This window comes from Equus przewalskii, chromosome 9 (assembly GCF_037783145.1).
Source record: "Equus przewalskii isolate Varuska chromosome 9, EquPr2, whole genome shotgun sequence".
NCBI lineage: Eukaryota > Metazoa > Chordata > Mammalia > Perissodactyla > Equidae > Equus > Equus przewalskii.
The window spans coordinates 15,236,265-15,259,902 of NC_091839.1; the positions used below are offsets into that span (position 1 = coordinate 15,236,265).

Genomic DNA, 23,638 nt, shown 5'->3' on the forward strand with positions numbered 1-23,638 from the left:
CTCTCTGCAGCCCGGGGAGAGGGGTGACCTGATGGCGATGGGGAGGCAACCAGAGAACAGCACCTAGGACAAGCCTCAGGACAGAAGGGGACCCTCTGGCCCTCTAGGACACCCCTCTGGGGGTCCCACCCGGGTGACCGAACACTGCCTCTGTAGCCAGGGCTCGGCCCCCTTCCCTCCCTGGGTCCAGGCCTGTCTCTCCTGCCCCAGGCCTTCAAGCCACTTCTCCTGGGGAGGCTTCCTCCTTGTCCTCCACCAGTTCGGGACTGTGTCCCCCGCGCCGAGCAGCCCCCACCACCCAGGCCACCAGGGAGGCAGGGCCGGTGCGCCTGAGTAGGGGAACCTCCAGGACGGGCCCATGAGCTTCTCGAGGGCAGCACTGGGCCGGTCCCCCACTGCCCATGTGCACAGTGTAGCTAAGCAGCCACAATTCATTTGGGAAACATCTGCCAGGCTCTGCACCGGGCAGCGCCACCACCCAGAGGAGGGATCCTGAGGGACCCAAGAGGAAGTGCGTCGGAACATAAACAAGTCAACACCACAGGGCAGGAGGCTGGGCAGGAGTCCGCCCAGGGCTGCAGGCACAGAGCCCGTGAGTAACCCCTGCAGTGGGCGCGGAGGCCAGCAGAGGCCATGACTACTGGACAGGAAGAGGGAGCAGAAGCTTGGAGAGTGGGTCAGGGTGGGTGGCCCAGCAGGGAACATGTGTGCAAAGGCACCAAGGCGGGCCAGGGAACAGGGACCTGCTGTGTGGGCTGGGAGGGGCAGGCCCAGGCAGGGCCCGACGGGCAGTCTGCACTGAACTCCGCAGAGGCTGAGGAGCCCCCATCCCTGGGGGTGTTTTAAGCAAGGAGACCCTTCGTCATCCCATGCAGGTCTCACTCCAGCCTTGCTTGTCAGCTCTGAGGGGCTATTTACCCACGTCACGCAGCAGGTGGCAGGGCCCAGGTGCGGGATGCCCCCAGATGCTATGAATGTAAACAGGGAGGGGGTGGGGGGAGTGAGGGCAGGGAGGCCACACTGTCCAGGGACCAGTCAGCTGGGCCACTGTTCTGGGTATGACTCTCATCTGCCAGGCACGTGAAATGTGTATGCAAGTGTGTGTGGGGGGAACGAGGGTGTCTGGCCCATTTTCCCTCTCCGTCCGTCCTTGAGTCCTGGCAGCCCCCTGCCCTGCTCCCTGGGGAGAGGTCCATTCTGTGCACCCCGCTGGGCAGAAGGCAGCCCCAGGCTTGTTGACACTGGGGGGGGGCCACCAGTGCCGGGGCCACTGTCCCCTAGCCAGGGGTGCAGCAAGCTCCCGGGTTCAGGCCGTGGGCTGCGGGTGGAGGGGGCCCGGAAGGGGAGGGAATGACGGGTGGGGAGCCCCACAGTGCTCTGCTCCCCCACCCCACAGTGGGACCTGTGACAGTCACTTCAGACACCCCGTCCCCCCAGCACTCTCAGAGTGACCCCCAGCTTCCACGTTAAATCTGGCTCCACATACAAAAGCTTTATTGAACATCTGCTGTGCAGAGTGACCCGATGGGGGATCCTGGCACACGGGCCCCAACTGAGGCCGGGGCCACCTTGCCCCCGGGACACCCCCACCTCCCGAGGAGACCCACTTGTTGAGCACCTGTGACGCCTTGAAGCGGCTGGACCCCCTGCCTTGCTCGTTCCCCCACAGCCTGGGGTCCCTAGCATCAGCTCTCTGGCCACCTCCAAAGGCAGCAGCCCGGGGTCCCTGGGCCAGAGGCGGCTGTGAGGCTCAGCTGGGGGTGGGGGCCTGGGGCTGCTCAGGATTTCTGGATCACCACCTGGAACTTACCTGGAAGAGAAGGGCTGGCATTAGCTTGAGGTTGGCATGTGAGGGGAGAGGCAGGAAGCGCCCCGACAGCTCAGAGCTGTTTGTCTGTTGGGCTGGGCCTCAGTTTCCTCACTGGTCATGGGGGGTGATGCTCCCCACCCACCTGGCCTGCATCCTAGGGCTGTGGGTAACTAGGGGCACAAAGGCCAAGCATCTGGGCCACAGGGAGGGGCCTGGCACGGGCCTCTGTGGTATGCTCAGGTCCTGCCCACTTGGGCCCCAGATGCCCCCATGAGGGGGCCTCGGGACCGGCAGAGGGGAAGACAGCTGGGGGGAGGGGCAATGGAGGGCAGAAGGACACCCCGTCAGGCGGGTTGCAAGTTCTCCTCATCAGAGCTCCAACCAGGGTGACTTCTCTGACATCCCCCTGGGTTCCTGCGCTGGGAAGAATGTTGGAAACCACAAGACTGGCTCACCCCAGGGAGGCAGGCTGGAGGACACCTGGGGCCGGTGCATGGATGGGCCGCACCAGCCGTGTGGCCTGGGCATGTGATGTGAGCTCTCTGAGCCTCAAATTCGCCCCCTGTCAAGTGGGGCTCGGCAGTCCAGCCCCACCTCCCTGGCACGCGGGAGCCAGGAAGGAAAGCTCTCGAGCCCTGCCACTCCCGCGGGATGGGCGCCATCCCCACCTCCCCGACTCACAGGCAGGCAGGGCTGCCACGGAGGCGGTGACCAGGCTCTTGACGCCCAGGGTGCAGAGGGTGCCACGCAGGAGGCCGCAGGTGAAGGCCAGGAACTGGGGGCGGGGGGCACAGGTCACTGTGGGAAGAGGGAGCCAACACCCAGGACCGGGGCCACGCTGGGCTTCGGGCTTCACAGTGCGGCCAGTCCTCTCCCTGGGCCCTGGGCCTACCCTGGGGTGGGGGCTGGGTAAACAGGGGGAGTGAAATGGAGGGGGGCTCCCAGCACCCCCATACCTTGGGTGCTTCCTCCAGATACTGCAGGCCCGAGGCCATCCGGATGAGGAGGGGGAAACTGTTGTCCTGCAGGACGTAGGTCCCCTGGGCAGAGGAGAAGCCTGTGGGGGTCTGTGCATTTGTAGTGGGGGGCAGGGAAGCCAGGACCCAGCACCCCCGCCCCCCCAACATTGGGCTGAAGTCTGGAAGGACCCCTCTCTCGAGACCACTGTGGCAGGGGCCCATGCTTCAGCGCCGCAGAGGGCCAGGGCTCCCCACGCTAGGCCCGGTGTCCGCCCCCGCCGTGTGCTGGCCCTGCCCCCTGGCCGCACGACTTGCCAGGTGAGAAGCTGCAGGCCCAGCCGTGAAGCGGCCAGTGTGGGGCCGGGCACAGTGTGGGCGTCTAATGGGAACCCGAACCAGGCTGAGACAAGCAGTGTCACGCCGGGACAAGATGCTGCCAGCCACGGGACGCCTTCTGCCGGCTCTGGGGCTCCACCTTGGGAGGCTTGTGGGAATCTGGAAATAGCCTTGGTGCCCCGTTGTAGCCTCCCAGCCCCCCTCAGAGGACTGGACAGAGGCCCCAGGAAGAGCTGTGGCTGCCGATGGGACAGCCGGTTCCTGCCTCCCAGCTTCTGGCAGGCCCCACGGGCGGGCTGGGCCTGCTGCAACCTCCCTCCGTGGGGGTGGCCCCTCGCGGGTGCTCCTGGGTTCCCACCCCTGCTTGTGCTCAGGAAGCCGGGGCCCGGGTGCATGCACACACCTGGTGGTTGGTGCGGAGGCTGTCCATCTGCTTCTGGAACACGGCCATCCACAGGTCTTTGCACAGGAACTTGAGGATGTCCAGCTCCTCCCTGTAGGCCAGCGTCTCCCGGGACAGCCTGGGGGGCAGCGGCAGACACTTGGGCCAGGCCGATGCTGGGGGGTCGCCGGGCCAGGCTTGAGGAGCCCAGGGTGAGGAAGAAGGAGGAAGCCAGGCTGGGTTCCTGCATGAAGCAATGCCACCCTCCTTGCCCAGGCGCGCCCAGGAAGGGACCCAACCTCGGTCCTGCCCATCTTCAGCCAGTGGGGTGGGGGAAGGACAGGAGGGGTGAGCTCTCACCTCTCGCCCAGGGCCTGGCCCACACGGAAGCCCATGCCCTCCAGCACAGACAGGCTCATATTCTGTCCCTGGAAGGCCAAGGAAGAGAGGCTCAGGGGCCCTCAGCCACCTCCAACTGGGAGCCACCTGGTGTAGCAGCTGCAAAGGGGACTCCAGGGCCAACATGCCCATCCCTGCGAGTCGAGGGGCGAGGAGACCCCGGAGGGAGAGCCTTCCTGCTTGGCCAGCCAGGACAGGCTCAGGTCTTTGCAGAGGCAGGCTGGCCCTGCCCCTCTGCCCTGGGACACCTGTCCTCCTCCTGGGCCCTCTGAATCCCCATGCTCCCACCCCATCAGGCCTCAGGACCAGCTCCCCTTTGCTCCTGGAAAAATGGGGGTCTTCCCCAGGCTCAGTTTCAGTCAACTGTCTCCTGATAACACCCCTCACCCTCACTTAGTGTAAGCACTTCCAGGGTGTATGTCTAGGAGAAGGTCGGGCACACCTGGGTGGGCAAGCAGAGGGGAGGCAGGTGCAGAGCCCGGGGAGGGAGGCAGCTCTGTGGGGGTGGGGGCCCGGCCGACCTTCCGCACACACAGGGCTCCGCACCCAGGAGGACGGGAAGCGGATGCTGAGCAAGTGGCGGTCGGGACTCGAGCGTGCCGCTGCTCTCTGTGAACCTGTGTTGGATTTAACAACCCCATAAAGCAGGCTGCCTTTCACACCGGCGCCTGGGCCTCTGAGCGGGCAGGTAAGCCTGCCACACGCACCATCTGCCGCGGGGCTGTCTCTCAGCCCCAGCAGGTCGGCTCCCAAGCCTGGACAGCCAGGTGGGTTGGTGGCCGGGACGACACCCACAGCTGTCTCGGCCTCAGAGAGGTGGCACAGGCTGGGGCTTGCCTGGCGGGCGGTGCCAGGAGCAGGGAGATCGGAGCAGAGGCCACCCGTGTTTCAGAGCAAGGTGCCCCTGTCCTCTGCCAGGTCACCTGGCACCCAGGCCCCCGCCCGCCATTCCCTGTGCCTCCTGCGGGCCGGGCCTGGGCCTGGGTGACGACACGGCCACCCGTTGGCCAACCCTGGCGGGCTCTTGCTCTGCCCCCGGTGCTCCCCTGGCTTCCTCAGGCACAGGAGGGTCAGCTGCACGGGGAGGGCTCCGGGGGGCTCTGATGACTAAGGACATGCGGGCCATGAGCTTGGTGTGTCAGAGACAGTGAGGGAAACCTGTACCCAGCGGCTGAGTGCAACGTCCGGAGCCAGACCAGCCCCTGACACCTGCCAGCTGTGGGGCTGGGGCGGTGGCTAACTGCCCTGTGCCTCAGTTTCCCCATGTGTTAACAGCATTATGGCCCAGGGGTCCTATGAGGATTAAAGGAGTTGGTAAACGCAAGCCAAGCACTCAGTCGGGCTCAGGCAGTGTTCTCAGCATCAGTCACAGCCCCTGTGGCTGTCAGCCTTGGTCACGGGCCCCCTGGGGGACAGGGGCTGAGGTCCTGGGCTGGGAGAAAGACCCCACGAGGGAGGGGCACTGTTTTGTGGTTGACGGACCTCAGCACATAGAAGGCTGCCCGGCCCTTGGCCAGCCTTCTTTGCGTGGTGGCTGCCGCTCCGGTGTCACCCACCTAGAGAAGAGCTCCTGGAGGAGGCAGGACGGGGCTCCACTCTGACCCAGGGCATCTGTGTCCCTGAGGACCTCCCAGTGTGACCACGAGAAGCCAGGGCTCCCTCGTTCATCCCCCTGGGAGCTTCCCTACCCAGCCTGATGGGCTGACAGTGCCCAGGTGATGGCCACCCCCCTGTGCGGGGAACCGGGCAGCACAGAGCAGCAGGGCCAGTTCCACCAGGAGGGTGGGGGGACAGGAAGGGGGGTGTTCCAAGCAGAGGGTGTGTGCGAGGGCAAGGAGGCAGGAAAGAGCGGACTGGCTGGAGGGAGAATGCAGCTCAGGCCATGGGGGGGCACTGGGGAAGGGGAGGGGCCCCCGTGACGCAGGCTAAGGAGGGGGTGTTTCCCCCGTGTGGCAAATGCTGCCTGAACGTTCTCAATGCGGGCCACGGCAGGGATGGTGCAGACAGCCCCGCCCCAATGGAGCTGGCCTTCTGGGGCGAGCAAGGCATGATTCCATCACGGTCATGGGCTGCCAGGACGGAGACAAGCCGTGTGGTGACGGGGCTCCAGGAGGGGCCGAGTCTGCGCAGAGTCTGAGGGAAGAGGAGCTAAGCGGGGGAGAGAAGGGACAGCAGCCCCGAGAGGGGACAGCTAGAGAGTCAGCGGGCCCTCAGCCAGGTTGGGAGCTCCGAGAGGGGTGTGGGAAGGTTTCCCTTCAGTGACTTCGGACTGCCTGGGTTTGAGTCCTGGCTCCACCGCTGACTGGATGCGTGACTTTGGGCAAGCTGTGTAATGGCCCCGGGCCTCGGTTTCCCCACACGTGAAATGGAGCTGACAGGAGTCACTACCTCACCGTGGCAGTGTGACTGGCACCCGGCAACAGCTGGAGCCACAGCTGTTGTTACCTCTCACCCCTGCGTACCAGCCCTTGACAGGGGCCAGCTAAAGATCTCCTGAACTGAAAGACTGGGCGTCTGGGGAGATGGACTCATGAGAACAGGGAGGGCAAGGTGGGAAGAGAAGAGGCGAGCACGAGCAGGTGACGGGGAAGAGAGGGTGGAGGAGGAAGGGAGTGGATGCCTCAGCTGCTTCAGCATCTCTGGGCACAGCTGAGTTTACACAACAGCCCAGTGAGAGGAAGCGAGATAAGGCAGCGATGGAGGGGAACCCCCTGGAGAAGGGAGATGGGTGTTGGCACTGATGGCGCGTCCAGCCAGTGCGGCGCTAGGAGGAAGACACAACGGACGGAGGTGAAAAATGGGGCAGCCAAAATCAACATCTGTTAACAAGGGAGCTGAAAACGGACAGATCTGTATGGTAAATCATGCCTTTCAGATCGTCAACAGAAAACACGAGGCTGAGAAAAGGAGAGAAAAGTTGTAGGACACTTGAAGAGATCCACTAAGTCTAATATCCATCAGAGTGTCAGAAAGGCACGGGCGGAACAAGGCAGGAGAGGAAATACTCAGAGGTGATCAGAGACGACTGTGCTGAGCTAAAGGCAGATTCAGGCTTCAGACTGAGAAGGGTCACAGGGCTCCGAGGAGGATGGATGGAGGACGAGCAAGCCGAACTTGCGCTCCACACACATCCTGAGCACGTGACTCGGAGGAGAGGGCGTCCTGGGCTGAAGCAGGAGGGCGTTGAGTGGGGGCTGTGATTGTGCCCTGTCCCTGGTTATCTGTGAAGTCCACCCCCACTCATGGGACCACTCCGTGCAGCCCAGGGCGGGGCGCAGGGAAGCAGCAGCCCTGGTTCCTGCCTGAAGCACAGGGAGAGGGGACGAGTTCTCGGCTTCCCCAAGGGGAGCGGCCTCAGAAGACCCAAAAGTAGAGGGAGACAACACGGGATTGAGGATGAGTGAGGGGGCAGCCAGCCTGCCTATCCCTGTCACCCTGGACTCTCCCCCCTCATCCGCCCAGGGGTCCCGCCTTCTCCCCTGACACTCCTTCCAGAGCCCGCCCGTCCTCCCCCCTCCTCCACCCCTCCACTGGGCCTGCCCTCGCCTCGGCTCTGGGCTCCTGCAGCAGGAGGGCCCACCCCACCCCCATCCAGTCTCATTCATGTGGCCAGGGAGGTCCTTCTAAAGTCTGAGCCCCACACACCTCAGTTTAAGCCTTCCATGGCTCCCCACCCTCAGGACAGAGCCCCAGTTCCAGGGCCGGCCCATGAAGACCCTGCCGCGGGCCCCCTCCAGGGCTCTGTCCCCGCTGTCCACTCTACCAGGAACCCGTGGCTTTCCCCGACTCGTGCCTGCCCGAGGACAAGGACTGTGTCTGACAGCCACTCCACCACCGCAGGCCTCCTGAGAGAAGGGCCGGCGTGGGCACTCCTGGGCCTTGGTGGACGAAAGCCCAGCCAGCAGGGCTGTTCCCGGGCTCCCTGCAGGCTCACAGTGGGGGGCAGAGCGACCAGCTCCTTTCCCACAAGCTCCCCTTGTCTTCCCAGCTTCTGAAGTGGAGAAACCACAGCCGCCTCCTCTGCCTCCTCCCGGAGCTTTTACTGCTTTGATAACAAAGGTCAAAGGCTCGTCTGACCAGTCTGCCATTCAAGCGCTAACCGTCCAGGAGCATCCATCCAACAGCCACAGATAAGCAGCGAACTGAACCGGGCAGGGTACGGAGCTCGCCAGAGCCAGCACGGAATGACGACCGTGGCTCCTGGGCGCCCGTGCCGTGGACACAGAGACGGACCAGCCAGCGTCCCTGTCCTCGAGAAGCTCTGGGGCTGGTGGAAGGGGCACACCCGGTGCCACAGACAAGCTCTGGAGCCGGAGGCCCGAGTCCTGATTCTGCCTCTGTGTGGCCCGGGGAAAGCCCGCCCTCTCTGTTGCCTCAGTCCCTCCTCTGTAAAATGGGACAGCAATATTTACATCGTGGGGCTGTTCTGAGGACTAAATCAGATGAGATACTGTGCTGGGGATACAATACGTTCCCAAGAAACAGGAGGCCTGCGTTTGCGTCAGACAGGACACTTGGACCAGAGAGAAGGAAGAGAAAATGGAGGAGGGGCCAGGAGCAGACAAGAAAGGACTGAGACAACGAAGCCATTTCCCACAACAGGCCCCTGAAAAATGGGGCTCCCCAGCCCCGAGAAGTGTGAGGGAACTGCCACGGTCCCCTCGCCTGGCTGCACCCGGAACCCCCGGGGGCTCTGTGAGGCCGGACTTCCCGGCCCTGTTCCGTTGGCATCTCTGGCCCCCAGCCTCGGATTCCGGTGGCAGCCGAGCAGAGCCACCGGCCGAGTCACAGTCCAGTTCATGTGCGCCAAAAGCCCTGGGCGAGCACGCCGAGCAACCCGGTGTTTCCCACACTTGCTTGACCACAGAATCCCATTAAAATGGTCCCGGAGAGTGTCAGGGAAGACACGCTGTGGGAGACGCAGGCGATTTACAGGAGAGCCTTCAGAAGCGGGAGGCCTGTTCCCTTCCTGACCCTGCCACTTGAGAGCAAGCACTCCATCATCAAAGCCTCAGCTTCTGCATCTACAAAGTGGGGCGGACCTGCCCACCTCTGTGGTTTGTGAGAAGGATCTAATGAAATCAGGAGGGGGAAGCCCGTGAGAGCACGTGGCAAGGACTTATGGTAAGTGCTATCATTGGTCACAGTACTAAATGAACGCCAGTCCCCACCGCCACCTTCCACAGCAGGGGAGCTGCATCCACTTCAACAAATGCACACCAAGGGCCTACCGTGTGCAAAGGACCTACTATGTGGTGATCAACACAGACCCAGTCCCGGCTCACACAGTGCGCAGTCTGGCAGGGGAGACGGATCTGAATCAAAGGATCGTTCAGATACGTACTTATGGAGTGTGACAAGGGCTACCAATGAGAAGCTGGGGAGGGGGGCTGAGGGCATGTACAAGGACACCCGACTTCCACTGGGGGCTCAGGGAAGGCTTTCCTGAGAAGGAAGGGCATTCGAGCCAAGATCCGAAGAATGAACAGGTGTGAATGCCGTGAAGAGGTGACGGGTGAGATGAGCTGGGGGATGAGGGAGGAGGGGCCGGGGCCAAGGCAGGGGAGGGGAGAGATGGGAGACATACTTAGACAGCAGGACAGGCAGGGCCTGGTTGAGGGCTGGAGCGGGGAGAGAAAAGGCAGATGTCGGGGACTCCTGGGTTTCTAGGAGTGCCTCGCCATGCTTTAGCTTTCTCCCAGCATCTTCCCGGGGTACCTTCCACTTTACTCGTTTGTCTTAGTTGTCTGTCTCTCCACTACCACATGAGCTCCAGAAGGGCAAGGATTTCTGTACGGTTCCTCGAGTAAAGCCCAGAGCCTAGAGCAGGGCCTGGCGCCTTGCAGCTTTTAGTGACAGTTTGTTGAATGAATGAACTCGGAAAAACTATTTGGAGATGATAATAAGCAACACTCTCCTTAGGGTTGAAATTGGGAAGAAAACCGAAGCCAATAAAAATGTCCTGCATAAGGATGATGATGTAAGAACAATGAAACAGGTGACAACAGCTCCTGTTTATTGAGTACCTCCTCCCTCCCTCCTTTCTTCTTGGTAACTGATTTTATAACAAGAGCTCCCCGGGTTTGAGGGCCGATTACGTGCCAGACGTCGCCTGAAGTGCTTTAAAGTCTGAGCTCATTTGTTCTTCATAAGGACCGGCTTCTAAAATGCCAAGCATGCCCTACCTCAGGGCTTTGCACCTGCTGTTCCCTCTTCCTGGAATGCTCTCCGCCCCCCCCCCCCCCCACCAGCCCTTTATCCACGAGGCTTGCTTCCTCCATTCTCTTCCGCAGAAAGGCTTTTCTCCACCATCCCCCACTCCATCCCTTTTCTTTTCCTGACTCTACTGAAGTTTTCTTTCTAGAACTTCTAACTAGCCGGTGGTATAGGATGTTATTTGTTTGTCTGACTCCCCTACGACCCTTACGAAAACGTAAGCTTCGCGAGGTGAGGGAAACTGCCTGGAATACACGCGGCGCTCATTAAGCTTGTTGAATGAATACATGTCTCACTATGAGTCTGAGGTGCTGTTACGATCCCATTTGACAAAGAAGGAAACTGAGGCACACAGAGATTGAGTCACCGGCTCTTATACTCAGTGGCGCGGGCGGGATTCAACCCAGACAGTTAAGTCCTCAGTACACATCCAGTAAGAGTAATGACTGTCATTACTACCCGCCTACCCGGGGCCAGGCCTGGTGCTAAGGGCTTTCGCAGAGCTGTCTCGCTCGAGCCCAGCAGTGACCCGCGAGCCCAGCCCCGCGGCGACCCCGCTTCACAGAGGACGAGCCAGCTCCCGAGGTCGCCCAGCAAGGCAGGGCCGGGGTTCCGCCCTCCCCGGGGCCTCGATCCGGCCTTCGCGCCGCGGCCCGCTCCTCCTCCCCCGGGGACCCGGCGCTCACCCCGGGGCCGGAGTCGGGATCATGCGCCCACAGTTCCGCCACCATCTCCGTGTGCAGAAACTCGAACAGCACCGCGTCCGCCATGCGCCGGCCTCCCGCGCCTAACGAGCGCCCGGCGCTTCGCGCTCTCATTGGCCCGGGTGGGCAAGCCCCGCCTCCTGCGTCTAGGCGCGACCCCGCCTACTCCTGCTTCCATTGGTGTTTCAGACTAGCCCCGCCTCCCTCCCCCTGGCTCACGCGGGGCGCGCGTGAACCTGGGAGACCAGGGGGAGGGTCTACGTCGTTCATTGGCCACACGTGACGGTATCCCCGCCCTTCCCTCCGTCTCTTCCCTGTTTCCGGGTCCTCGAGCATTTCCATTGGCCGAGGCACCGGTTACCCGTGACACAGCTCGTTTTTCAAAATTCCTATTTGTCCGCTCGCCTCGCGTTCAACCCGGAAGCGCCAGCCCAACTGCTTTCCTATTGGCCCTGCCTACATTCACGTGACTTCAGACACGCCCTCAAAGCCGGTCCTGAGGACTTGCTTCCTGGTTGATAGCCAAGCGGCCCACGTGATTGGCCGCCACCGCCCGCTCCCCCTGCTCCCCTATTGGTTGGGGCTGCCTCTCTCCATCTCCCTCGGTGAAGACGCCGCGTTTCTGCTGGGTAGCGGATCCCGCGGCTTCGGAGCTTCGGTGACCCGGTACGGCCTTGCGGGATGGCGCTTTCCCCACGCCCCCACTAATGCACCCTCCCCAGAGTGCAGCCGGACTGTCACCCTTTCTGTGACCCTGGCACTGGTCCCTTGAGCAGCCAGGGAGCCCGTGTGCTTCCGCATCTGACACCAGCTTGGAGGACAGTGTTGTAGGAGGCAGCATCGGAAAGAGCTCAGTCTGGGTCTCTGGGAGATCAGGCCTCAGAGCCTTAACCGAGCTGGTCCTCAGTTTCCCCATCCGTACAAGGAAGAGGCTGGGGTCCAGGAGCCCCCACCATCACAGGCAGGGATGATGAGCCCTGTTTACCTAGGAGGAAACTGAGGCCCAGGCAAGGGAAGCAGACGGCCCCAAATCGCTGATAGTCAGTGGAGGGGCTGGGAACCCACCCCCTGCGCCCTTTACCCACCGCCGCGCGCCCGCCCCTCATGCCGTCCCTCCGCTCCTCTCCCCCTTAGCTCGGCGCATGGCGTCCCAGGGTCGTCGGCGGAGGCCGCCGCGGAGGCCCGAGACGGTGGTGCCGGGGGAGGCGGCCGAGACGGACTCGGAGCTCTCCGCGTCCTCATCGGAGGAGGAGGAGCTGTACCTGGGCCCCTCGGGCCCGACGCGCGGCCGCCCCACGGGGCTGCGGGTGGCCGGGGAGGCCGCGGAGACCGACTCGGAGCCGGAGCCGGAGCCGACGGCCGCGCCGAGGGACCTGCCTCCGCTGGTGGTGCAGCGGGACACGGCGGGGGAGGCCTGGGCCGCGGAGGAGGTCCCGGCGCCCGCCCCCGCGCGCTCGCTGCTGCAGCTCCGGCTGGCCGAGAGCCAGGCGCGGCTGGACCACGACGTGGCGGCCGCCGTGAGCGGCGTGTACCGCCGCGCGGGCCGCGACGTGGCCGCCCTGGCCGGCAGGCTGGCGGCCGCCCAGGCGGCGGGGTTGGCGGCGGCCCACAGCGTGCGCCTGGCACGAGGGGACCTCTGCGCGCTGGCCGAGCGCCTGGACATCGTGGCCGGCTGCCGCCTGCTGCCCGACATCCGCGGCGTGCCGGGGACCGAGCCGGAGCAAGACCCGGGACCGCGGGCCTAGCCTTGACCCACTGCACCGCTGGACTCTGCGCCCTGGGGATAGGCCTTGCGGCCTAGGACCTGGCTTCGTACCCTGTGAAGCCCCCTCGCATCTCCCTGTCACTCTCAGGACTAACCCCGCCCCCTGTATAATACTGTGTGTCAGGTGGATAATGTGTTCATCTTCTGGCGCGTAGCCCAGCCCTGCCCTGCCCCTTGCATCTGTTCCTTCCTCTGGTCCTGGCCCTGCTCCCTGGTTCCGAGCCTGTCTCTAAGGCTTGGCTCCAGCCCCTGGCTAACTAGCCGCTCCTTGATGTGTCTCCATCCTGGGGCTCCGTGCTCCACCTTTTCCTTGCTCTCTGCCTGTCTGAGTTTGCTTTCTTCCCACAGGAATCCCAGAATCACGGCAGATTCCCTGGCATCTTCCTTCACTCCCTTGGCTCTGCCTCCCATGCTAGCTCCACTTCTGGAATTTTGTCCCGCTGGGCTGGGCCCTTTTTCTGCTCCCCTGGCTTGGTTCTGTTTCCCTCTCCTCGTTCTAGTTCTTGCTCTGCCGTCTCCTGGCTCCTCCTCAGACTTAGCTCCAATCCCTCGGCCTGATCTTGTATCCTGGATCCAGCTGTCCCCCTAGGATTGGTTTTGCTTCTTTTTGCTTTTCGCATCCTGCTTGGACTACCTACCTGATCCGGGGCTCCAAAGGCCCCCTGTGGTTTCCTTCCTCAGGCCCAAGATGAGGCCCCCTACCGACCCAAAGGGGTGGTCCTCCTGACTCTCCAGGACCAGGGTGGCACCCTTCAGGTACTCAGGGCCCAGTACAGCCCTGCCCTGGTACTTTGGACGCCAGATGACAGCCCTTTGCAGATAAGGATCACATGCCTGGTCCGTGCATGCTAAACCCCTGGATCTGTCGGCCCCTGCATGCTAAAAGGACTTGGATTTCTGAATTGTGTCAGTGTCGGGGCTTAGCTCCCTCTTTCTGCCCCTTCCCTTCTGCTCCCTCTTCTGGTCCCATTCACATTTCCTCCCCACCCCCAACTCTGTTATCCCAGGCGGAAGCTGAGATCTGAGCCCCCAGGATGGAGATGTGGGGAAAAGCACTTTATAGCGGACTCATTAAAACTCAAAACCATTACTGATGTGCTCAACTCCTCTTGAATCCCCACCTAAGCTGGGGGTGGGTCGGTTGGTGATTTCGAGAATGCGGTCCCACGAGAGGACCCTAAGCTTTCTGCCCTGGCTTTGCATTTATTTGTATTTCATTCATTGGACACACATTCACTGGCCTGTTTTGTGCCTGTCCTGTGCTGGGCACTGGGGGGGCAACAGCCCGTCCGGGCCCTCACAGAGCCGACAGTCCACTGGGGGAGACAGACATTAATAAAATATTCTGGTAAATAAATGGATAGTTTTAATAATTATAACTTTATAATTTTTCTGGCACCACGGTTAGCGCCATGGGGGGGACGGGGCTGAGTCAGATAGCTTCCCTGGGGAGGTGATGAGTGAGTTTGAGCCGAGCCTAAAGGTATAAATAGGTGAAACCGGAGTGCGGTGGAGAAGAGTTACAGGCAGGGGAACAGCATATGCAAAGGTCCTGAGTCAGAAGGGAGCATAGCCTATTTAAGTGACAGGAGAAGGTGACACCTTCTGTTCTCCACCTGGAGTGGAGAGAGCAGTGGAGATGGGGCAGTGGGGTGTTATCGAGGGAGGTGAGTGTGGGACCAGCAGGGGCCAGACGAAGCTGGGCTCTTAAACCAGGTGAAGATTCTTGGCCTTTATTGGACAGTGAGCAGAGAATCATGTCATTAGATGTGTGTTTTTAAAAGGACACTCTGAGGCTGGTGCTTCTGCAGTGTGGTTTGCCTCTGAAAAAATACCCAGAAATGCTGGTTTAAAAATGAAGGAACATCCTTTTAAATGTACGACTGAGCTCAGACTAGAACCTGGAAAATCTGGGCCCCAAGCAGAGGTAGCTTCAAGCCGCAGATGCCCTGACAGGATTTGTCAATGCCAGAGACGCAAGGCATTAGATTTTAACAGCTTCCAGGCCTGGGGCTGGGGTGTCTGGAGAGAAGCAGAGGCCCCTGCATAGAACTTGGTCCCTTGAAGAGCAACACCTTCAATGAAAGAATGTGCTAGAAAAAAATCTGATTGGAACCATCGAGGCGCGCCTAGGAAACTTGTCTGTCTCGACTTGGGCTCTGGGTGGAGGAAATGTTTCCCCAGGGAATTCATGACCACAGACCTGCCTTCAGGCCAACTGGGGCTTGAATTGACCCCTGTGGAGTGCTCCAGGAAACCCCACACATAGAAATGAGCTGCAAGTTGGCTCTGGCCAAAGCCGGGAAGCCACTCTCAGCCGGCTTTGTGCAGAGTTACAGCAGATTAAGATCAACCAAGTTTAAGCTCACAATCGAAAACTGCAAAGCACACCAGAAGACCAAACGATGAACTAGCATGGGCTACTAGTTCCCTCCCCTCGATTTAACCTTGGAGAAACCAGAAGAAAGAAAGAATCCTGAGGAATAATGTAAAATGTTGAGAAATCCCCAGGACAAAGAGGTGATCTGGCATAGGGTTCTGATTCCTCTCTTTGTAACAAATGACCCGAAACCTAGTGGCTTGAAACAACGGTATTATTATGCCCACAGATTGTGTGGGTCAGGAATTCCTGCAAGTCTCAGCTGGGAGATTCTTTGGCTCTTTGTAGTAATGACTGAGGTCACTCAGGTATTCAGCTGGCAATGGGTTGGCATCAAGGGGTCCACATGACTTCACTCTGGTGGCTGGGCCAGGATGACTCAAAGACTTGGGTTGCTGACTGGAGTGTCTATATGTGGCTTCCTCGTATGGCTTGGGCTTCCTCCTAGCATGGCAGCCACAAAGTAGTCAGACTGCTTATGCGGCAGCTCAGGGCTCTGACCTGAGTGTTTCAGTGGACAGAGCAGAAGTACTTAGGAGTCAATCAGCATTGCTTCCTCTGTGTTCTCTTGGTTATTAGCAAGTCACCAAGTCCAGCCAAGATTCAAGGGGTGGGTGGGTAGACATAGACCCCGGATGGATGGGAGGGTCAGAATATGTGGATAGACTTGGAAATCACTGCAGGTAGGTTGGGGAGTGGACAGTGGAAAAGCCTTGGATTTTTCTAGTTCCTCACTTTCATGTTGCCCTGGGCAGATGATCCCCTGAGACATAAGCAGCCACGCAGACCCCCGGAGAGAGGGTGGGAGTCAGGTCAGGGGTGCTCCAGATTCCTATTTTATTGAATGGGTTGTAATATGTTACTCTCGTTATCTTGATGCTCAAATTATCTCCAATTTGGCCAGTACCGTCCATTCAAGCCAGCTTCTGTGTCTTCCTGGCATTTCTCCACCATTCTTTGAAGACTTTCTTGCTCTCCAGGTCAAGATGATCCAGGCTCATCTCATATTTTCTGGGCCTCAGCCTTGGAATCAGCCATCTCTGTAAGGATCTCTGGTTCCTTTTAGTGGGAAAATGGTATTTAGAAGCCAAGGTGTGGGTGCTGGGTGTGCTCATCACTATTGAGGTGTTGCCGCTCCCAGGAGCTCTCAGTGCACAGACCTAGAGGAAAAACAAAAACCAATAAAATATGTACCTAATCCCCACACCACGCACACATTTTTAAGTAGACTTGATACGTAGAGCAGTTGTAGGTTCACAGCCAAAGTGAGCGGAACGTGCAGAGAATTCTCGTATGGCCCCTGCACCCTGACACACAGCCTCCCCCACTATCAGCATCCCCCACCAGAGAGGTATATTCACTACAACTGAGGAACCTACAGTGACACATCGTTATCACCCAAAGTCCATAGTTTACATTAGGGTTCACTCTTGTAACTTCTGTGGGTTTGGAAAAATCGATAACGATACATCTCCACCATTTTGATATCCTGCAGAATAGTTCCACTCTTCACCCTAAAAGTCCTCTGCTCTACCCTTCACTCCCCCCTTCCCCTAGTCCCTGACAGCCCCTCATCTTTTTCCCGTCTCCGCAGTTTGGCCTTTTCCAGAACGTCGTATAGTTGGGACCATACAGTAGGCAACCTCTTCACATTGGCCTCTTTCACTTAATAAGATGTGTTTAAGGTTCCTCAGTCTTTTCGTGGCTTGATACCTCATTGGTTCTTTAGCACCAAATAACACCCCATTGTCTGGAAATGCTGGGTTATTTATCCACCCCTGGGGGGGGGGTGCGTCTTGGCTGCCTCCAAGTTTTGGTAATTAGGAAGAAAGCTGCTGTAGGCATTTCCGTGCAGGTTTTTTGTGTGGACGTAAACGTGCTTTGTATTTCTTTCTATTGCCCTCCAACATCACAGGTTCATTCTAGTTTTCTTTAAAAGGGCCTCCTAGAGGGCAAAATCCTACAAGTTTTGAAAGCACGGATGACAATGCAACCGCACCCATGCTCGGGAAGCTGGAAAGCGCCGAGATGAGCGGTGGAGATGGCAGCAATCCTGAGAAAAGTGGGTCACAACTCGGAAGCCAGGAGAGCCGGGAACCAACCAATTTTAAGCAGCAAAATTCCCCTAAACTTTAGGAGTTGTTTGAAACAGCGACAGCGGAGGCAGAGAAGGCAAAAATCCAGAAGGGTCGATTGAAAGTCCGATTTCCTATAGCCCTTCCTCACGGCCAGTGAGGCAGCCACTCCTCCCGTGTTCTGGAAAAAACCTGGGGAGTCCTCTGGAGGGGATAAGAGAGCGGTTATTGGCCTGGGGTGGGCAGGCCGGTCTATTCTGAAAACAGGAGATGAGAGGATGGCTGAAGGTCGGGGACATCTCAAGCCCTCTTTGTCTGCCTGACCTACAACTGAAAAATAAGGACACGAAAACATACGCTTCCTGTGTAGAGCGATGGAGGAACACGCTTAAATAACCAGAAGAGTTGGCCGTCGCCCTGCATGCAGCTGTGCCGCCTCACAGGCACCCCCACCCTGCTCCAGCTCCGCGGACAGCGCCTGCCCCCTCTGCACGGCCATCGCGGTGTCACCAATGCGCTTTCTTTCTGCCGATCTGATAGGTGAAGAATGGTATCAGGGCGGTTTGAAATGGTGGGAGGCGAAGCAATAACCACCACGAGACGCCACTTCACGCCTATCAGATTGGCAACGTTTTAAAAGTCTAACAGCAGTCATGTTTGTTGTGCAGGTGGAACAAGAGAACGTTCGCATCCTGTGGGTGAGAATGTACCTAGACATGACTGCTGGGAGAGGCAACCTGGCCCTGCCTGGGGTGGCTGAAGGGGTGCCCACCCCACGACCGTAGAAACACTGGTGATGAAATGCCCATTAGCAGCAGAATGACGATACACAGTTTGGTATATTGATAGACTGAAGTGCTCTACAGCCGTGGAAATGAATTGGCTAAAGGTGCCAGCATAAATGTGGATCAATCCCCACATCAGGAAGTCAAAAGATGACAGCCAGTGGGGCCGGCCTGGTGGCGTAGTGGTTAAGTTTGTGCGCTCGGGTTTGGCGGCCCAGAGTTTGCAGGTTTGGATCCCAGGCGCACACCTAGCACCACTCATCAAACCACACTGGCAGTGTCCCACATACAAAATAGAGGAAGATTGTCATAGATGTTAGCTTGTGGCCAATCTTCCTCAGCAAAAAAAAAAAGAAAGAAAGAAAGAAGAAAAGATGACATCCAGTTCCAGAAGACTACATTCAGGATGTTATCCCTCATCTAAAGTTAAGTAACAAGCAAATGATCAGTCTGGATTGTTGGGTTTGTAAGCACGTGCCCTGTAAATTAAACAGAAAGCAGGAGCAATGAAATGCTCCCAAACCTGGATATTGGCTGCTTCTGGTGGGCAAGTGAGAAGGGTGTGATGAGGGAGGAATAATTAGCAGATTTCATCTAAACTGATGACATTTGACTCTTGAACTGGGTGGTCAAGACCGGGATGTTCATTGTATAGTTCCTTGTGGCGTTTGCATGTCTTAAATATTTTACAGTGCAAATAAGAAATGAGGGTAGAGTTCCCCGGCAGAGGGAGCAGCGGGGCAAAGGTCCTGAGGCTGGAGGCAGCTCACGGGAGGCTGGGATGCAGGGGGTGATGTGTGGCTAAGCAGTCAGCAGGGGCCGGACCAGCCACGGGGCGCCCGTAAGATTTCTCTTCCTTTCTCCTGAGAAGAGTGGGGAGTCGTGGAAAGAGTTTAAGCGGTAAGTGATATGAGCAGATTTGCCAAAATGATCGTTTTGGCTCCTGAGTGAAGAGCAGATGGGATGGGAGGAAGAGTGGGGTCGGTAAGCCCAGTTAGGAGGATGGCGCCGTGATCCGGCTGAGGCAGAACGGTGGCTTGGACCACCTTCCAAAGTCGCCAGGAGAAGCCGTATGGAGACAAATGGATGGAGCCCAGCCCCGTCCAGGAAGTAAAGTCAATAGACCGGCTGATGAGTGAGGGAGGGGAGGCGGTAAGTCAAGGATGACTCGGCTTTCTGGCTTGGGCCCCCGAGTGGATGGAGGTCTGCATTGGTTTCCTGTTGTCGCTGTAACAAATTATGGCAAACTTGGTCACTTCACCCAGATTTATTATCTTACAGTTCTGGATAAAATCAGGGTCTCAACAGGGCTGCAGTCCTCCTACAGGCTCTAGGCGAGAATCCATTTCTTTGCCTCCTCCAGCTGCAGGGGGCCGCCTGCCTTCCTCGACTCATGGCCCCTTCCTCCATCTCCAAAGCCCGCAGCACCTTTCCATTCCTCCCGGCCTCCGCTGAGGCGGTCACATCGCCTTCTCCCTTCTGTCAAATCACCCTCTGCCTCCCTCTCAGAAGGACACGTGTGATTACATTTGGAGCCCATCTGGATAATCCAGGACAATCCCCATCTCAAGATCCCTAATGTCATCTGAGCTGGCCCCGCCTCTCTGCTCCTTCTGGCTCTGACAAAGTGCTTGCCCAGTCCTGGCCGTAGGGGAGAATGCATGCTGGCTGAGGCCAGCTCAGTTCCTGCTCCCTGAGGTGCTGGAGCTCAGTGGCTAACAGCACTGCCTCTGCAGCTGGCCTGCATGGGTTTGTGTCTGAGCTTTGCCACCTCAGAGCTGTGTGACTTTGAAAAAGTTACTTAACTTCCCTGTGCATTAATTTCCTTATCTATTGTTGTGGACTGACTCGTGTTTTCTCAAAATGCATGCATTGAAGCCCTAGCCCCCAGTAGCTCAGAATGTGACTGTACTTGGAGACAGGCCCTTTAAAGAGAGGATGAAGTTAAAATGAGGCCATTATGGTGGGCCCTGACCCTATCCGACTGGTCCTCATAAGAAGAGGAAATTTGGACACACAGAGAGACGCTGGGGGTTCGTGCCCAGAGGGAAGACCACATAAGGACGCAGCAAGAAGGCAGCCGTCTGCAAGCCAAGCAGAGAGGCCTCGAGGAAGCCAAACCTGTGACACCTCGATATTGGACATCGAGCCTCTGGGACCACAAGGAATAAATTTCTATGTTTACGTCTCCCAGGCTGTGGCATTTTGTTCTGGTGGCCCGAGCAAACTAAGACATCTATTAAGTCAGGATAAGAATGTTCTCCAGCCCCTGGGGTGGTTATTAACGTGTCAAGGGCTTAGCGTGTGCGTAGGGCTGCCAATCATTTTATTCAGCATGCTGGGTGTGGGGAACACAGCAGACAAGCAGGCTGTTTGGGTTAATCTGCGCAACAAACACCCTGCAACTTCGTGCCTTAAAACCACAGCGCTCGCTTATTAACTGTCCTGGGTTTATTGGGCTCAGCTGGGCAGTTCTGCACCGTGTGGTGACAGCCGGGGCTTCGGTCATCCAGATGCTTGACTAAACGGCCCCAAACGGCTCACTCGCGTGGCCGTTGGCTGGGAGCTCAGCTGGGGCCGTCAGCCAGGGCATCTCCATCTCCTCCATGTGGCAACTGGGTTGTAAGGGGGGGCATTCCCAGTGCATGGAAAGCAGACACCGCAGGTATTTTTTCTTTTCTTTTCTTTTCTATTTTTTTGTTGAGCTAACATCTGCCACCAATCCTTCACTTTTCTGCTGAGGAAGATTGGCCCTGAGCGCACATCTATGCCCATCGTCCTCTATTTTATATGTGGAACACCTGCCACAGCACGGCTTGATGAGTGGTGCTAGGTCTGTGCCCAGGATCCCAACCAACGAACTCCAGGCCGCCGAAGCAGAGGGAGCCGACTTAACCGCTTGGCCCTGGGGAAGGCCCCGCTCTTAAGCTTTTTCACAGAAAGTGGGGCTCAAGCCATGTGGGGGCGCTACCGCCATCCTGTGGAAGTAGGCGGGCTTCCGGGAGCCTCTCCCAAGTGCCCCACAGCTTAATATTTTTCTCTCCCCTTCCACATGCTCAAAGTGCCTTTTAGGTGAAGAAAACCAGCTGTATTTTCCTAGGCTGTTTCTTTTTTTAAAAGAACTTTTTTTATTTTGAAATTATTTTAGACTTCCAGAAAAGTTGCAACAATTGTACCAGGGTACCCATATAACCCTTCACTCAGGGCCCCTTAACGTTAGCATCTTACACAACGATAGTACGATTATCAAAGGCAAGAAACTGACGTTGGTACGATAGCATTAACTAAACTACAGGCCCGATTTGAATTGCAGCAGTTTTTCCATTAATGTCCTTTTTCTGCTCCAGAAGCCAATCCAGGATCTAACATGGCTTTTAGCTGTTCTTTCTTCTTAGTCTCCCACAATTGGTGATATCTCCTCAGGCTTTCCTTACCTTTCGTGGCCTTGGCACTTTTAAAGAATATCGATCAGGGGGCCAGCCCCGTGGCTGAGTGGTTAATTTCGTGAGCTCCGCTTCAGCAGCCCAGGGTTCACAGGTTTGGATCCTGGGCACAGACCTAGCACTGCTCATCAGGCCATGCTGAGGTGGCATCCCACATAGCAGAACTAGAAGGACTTACAACTAGGATATGCAACTATGCACTGGGACTTTGGGGAGGAAAAAAAAAAAGAGGAAAATTGGCAGCACATATTAGCACAGGGCCAATCTTCCTCACCAAAAAAAAAAAAAAGAAAAAGAATATCAGTCTGTTATTATGTGGAATATGCCTCAATTTGGGTTTGTCTGATGATTCCTCGTGATTAGATTGACACTGTGCATTTTTGTGAAGAATACCACGGAAGCGATGTTTTGTGCCTCAGTGCATTATAGCTAGGGTGCATAACGTTGCTGTTATGGGTGATATTCACCTTGCTCACTGGTTAAGGTGGTGTCTGCTGGGCTTCTTCAGTGTGAGGTTACTATTTTTCCCATTGTAATCAATAAATCCCTTGTGGGAGACACTTTGAGACTATACAAATACGCTGTTTCTCCCCGAACTTTTGCCCACTAATTTTAGCATCTGTCAGTAGCTCTTGCCTGCAACAATTAATACTGCACATGTTGGATCAAGCAATCTTTTAAATCTTTTTTTTTAAAGATTTTATTTTTCCTTTTTCTCCCTAAAGCCGCCCTGTACATAGTTGTGTATTTTCAGTTGTGGGTCTTTCTAGTTGTGGCATGTGGGACGCCACCTCAGCGTGGCCTGATGAGCGGTGCCAGGTCCACGCCCAGGAGCCAAACCAGTGGAACCCTGGGCCGCCGAAGTGGAGCGCGTGAACTCAACCACTCAGCCATTGGGCCCGCCCCTAAATCGTTTGCTCGTGACATAAATTATGTGTGTGTTGGGGGGTTAGGGACATCTGGATATTTCTGTAGGGGAGGAGGGACTTTCCTTCTACCCTCCTAGATTTAATGATTGGGTCTTCGAGATAAACTAACGGGCAAATTAACAGGAGAAAAGGCATCCACATTTATTAATTTTCAATTTGATGTGCACAGGGCTATCAGAAAAAAAAGCAAATACCCCAGAAAAGTAGTGGCATTTGAGATCTTATATACTATCTTAATAGGGGGAAGGGATGGGAGAGAGGCCACTTACGGGAGAATAATTATTTTTATAAAAGATAAATGGGCCCTTAGGAGAACGGATGGGAGAGATGATGGCCTGTGGCGACGTCTGGGTGTGGTGTTGACTTCTAGTCTCCCCTGCTGGATAAGAGTCAGTCTTCTCTGGTTGATGAGAAGTCCGGGGAGGTGGTTTATGACAACTGAATTCTTTTTGTCAGAGAATCTATTTTTAGGCAGATAATGGGAGTTCAGAGAAAGCCTCTGCGGAATTTGTTGGTTCTCAGATGTCTTCAGTTCAAACTAGTCTTCGTGCCAGGCTGGCCCAGGTGGATCTCCTCCACTTCCTCCATCTGAAACTTCGCATGAGGTTTCACATATTGACAGTTGTGGAGAGAAGATTCAGGTTAGGAGCTGAGCTGGGTTTGTCCTCGGCCTATTAGAAGCAGTCAGAGTTCGTAGGAGCAATTTACAGTTTGAAAGTGTGGACATTAATGAAAGAAAGCTTAACTAAATTGGAGTCGGGAAGGCCTGTAGGGGGAGCTCTCATACCCTGTGGCACATGTCAATTATACCAAACGGGAAGAGACAGAAGCTGCAGCTTTTTTTTTTTTTTTTTTTTTTTTGAGGAAGATCAGCACTGAGCTAACATCTGCTGCCAATCCTCCTCTTTTTGTTGAGGAAGACTGGCCCTGAGCTAACATCCGTGCCCATCTTCCTCTACTTTATATGTGGGACGCCTGCCACAGCATGGCTTGCCAAGGGGTGCCACATCCTTGCCCGGATCCTGGTGGCAAACCCAGGCTGCCGAAGAGGAACATGCACACTTAACCCTTGTGCCCCTGAAGCTGCATTTTGAACAGGAAATAAAACTGCTTTACTACTGAAGGAAGATTTCTCTCCCCACCCAGCAACAGCCCAGCCAATGAGAAACACCACAGCTCAGCCAATGAGAAATGCCGCAGCTCAGCCAATGAGAAATGCCACAGCTCAGCCAATGAGAAATGCCACAGCTCAGCCAATGAGAAACACTGCAGCTCAGCCAATGAGAAACACTGCAGCTCAGCCAATGAGAAACACCACAGCTCAGCCAGTGAGAAACACTGCAGTTCAGCCAATGAGAAACGCCACAGCTCAGCCAATGAGAAGCTGTTGCCATGGTGAACTGTTACTTTCCCCCAGTGGACTTCCCTTTAGAGCAGCCCCTCCCTCCTCCCCCT

General features: G+C 57.1%; 2 protein-coding genes across 21 annotated transcripts; one reads left to right on the forward strand and one right to left on the reverse strand.

Moving 5' to 3' along the window:
- Positions 1–1,471: 1,471 nt before the first annotated feature.
- Positions 1,472–11,065, reverse strand: TRAPPC6A (trafficking protein particle complex subunit 6A). Of its 20 annotated transcripts, none has more exons than XR_011543805.1 (6): positions 10,789–10,941; positions 3,848–3,915; positions 3,509–3,684; positions 2,767–2,867; positions 2,492–2,608; positions 1,472–1,810 (listed from the first exon to the last, which is right to left on the reverse strand). XR_011543805.1 is itself a non-coding variant. In XM_008543380.2 (6 exons), exons 1-6 carry the CDS (start codon positions 10,918–10,920, stop codon positions 1,779–1,781), a joined length of 528 nt encoding a protein of 175 aa, XP_008541602.2. In that variant the 5' UTR covers positions 10,921–11,065; the 3' UTR covers positions 1,472–1,778. The 20 variants fall into 20 exon arrangements, 18 of the variants coding, with proteins under 18 accessions (XP_008541602.2, XP_008541601.2, XP_008541600.2 ...); XR_011543804.1 differs by having other exon boundaries at positions 2,767–2,850; positions 3,509–3,731; XM_008543380.2 differs by having other exon boundaries at positions 2,492–2,585; positions 2,767–2,850; positions 3,509–3,626; positions 10,789–11,065.
- Positions 11,066–11,330: 265 nt separating this feature from the next.
- On the forward strand, positions 11,331–13,928 carry BLOC1S3 (biogenesis of lysosomal organelles complex 1 subunit 3). Its single transcript, XM_070632953.1, has 2 exons — positions 11,331–11,472; positions 11,941–13,928. The coding sequence occupies exon 2, from the start codon at positions 11,949–11,951 to the stop codon at positions 12,549–12,551; it is 603 nt and encodes a 200-aa protein (XP_070489054.1). The 5' UTR covers positions 11,331–11,472; positions 11,941–11,948; the 3' UTR covers positions 12,552–13,928.
- The last annotated feature ends 9,710 nt before the right edge of the window (positions 13,929–23,638 follow it).

Excerpts from the sequence above, each read along its gene's own strand:
- TRAPPC6A (XM_070632940.1), bottom strand. The coding sequence starts at position 10,920 with ATGAGAGCGCGAAGCGCCGGGCGCTCGTTAGGCGCGGGAGGCCGGCGC. Across the intron at positions 3,732-3,847 it reads GGCCAGGCCCTGGGCGAGAG|GAACCCAGCCTGGCTTCCTC; the intron begins GTGAGAGCTCAC and ends TGCTTCATGCAG. Across the intron at positions 2,609-2,766 it reads ATCTGGAGGAAGCACCCAAG|TGACCTGTGCCCCCCGCCCC; the intron begins GTATGGGGGTGC and ends CTCTTCCCACAG.
- BLOC1S3 (XM_070632953.1), top strand. The coding sequence starts at position 11,949 with ATGGCGTCCCAGGGTCGTCGGCGGAGGCCGCCGCGGAGGCCCGAGACG.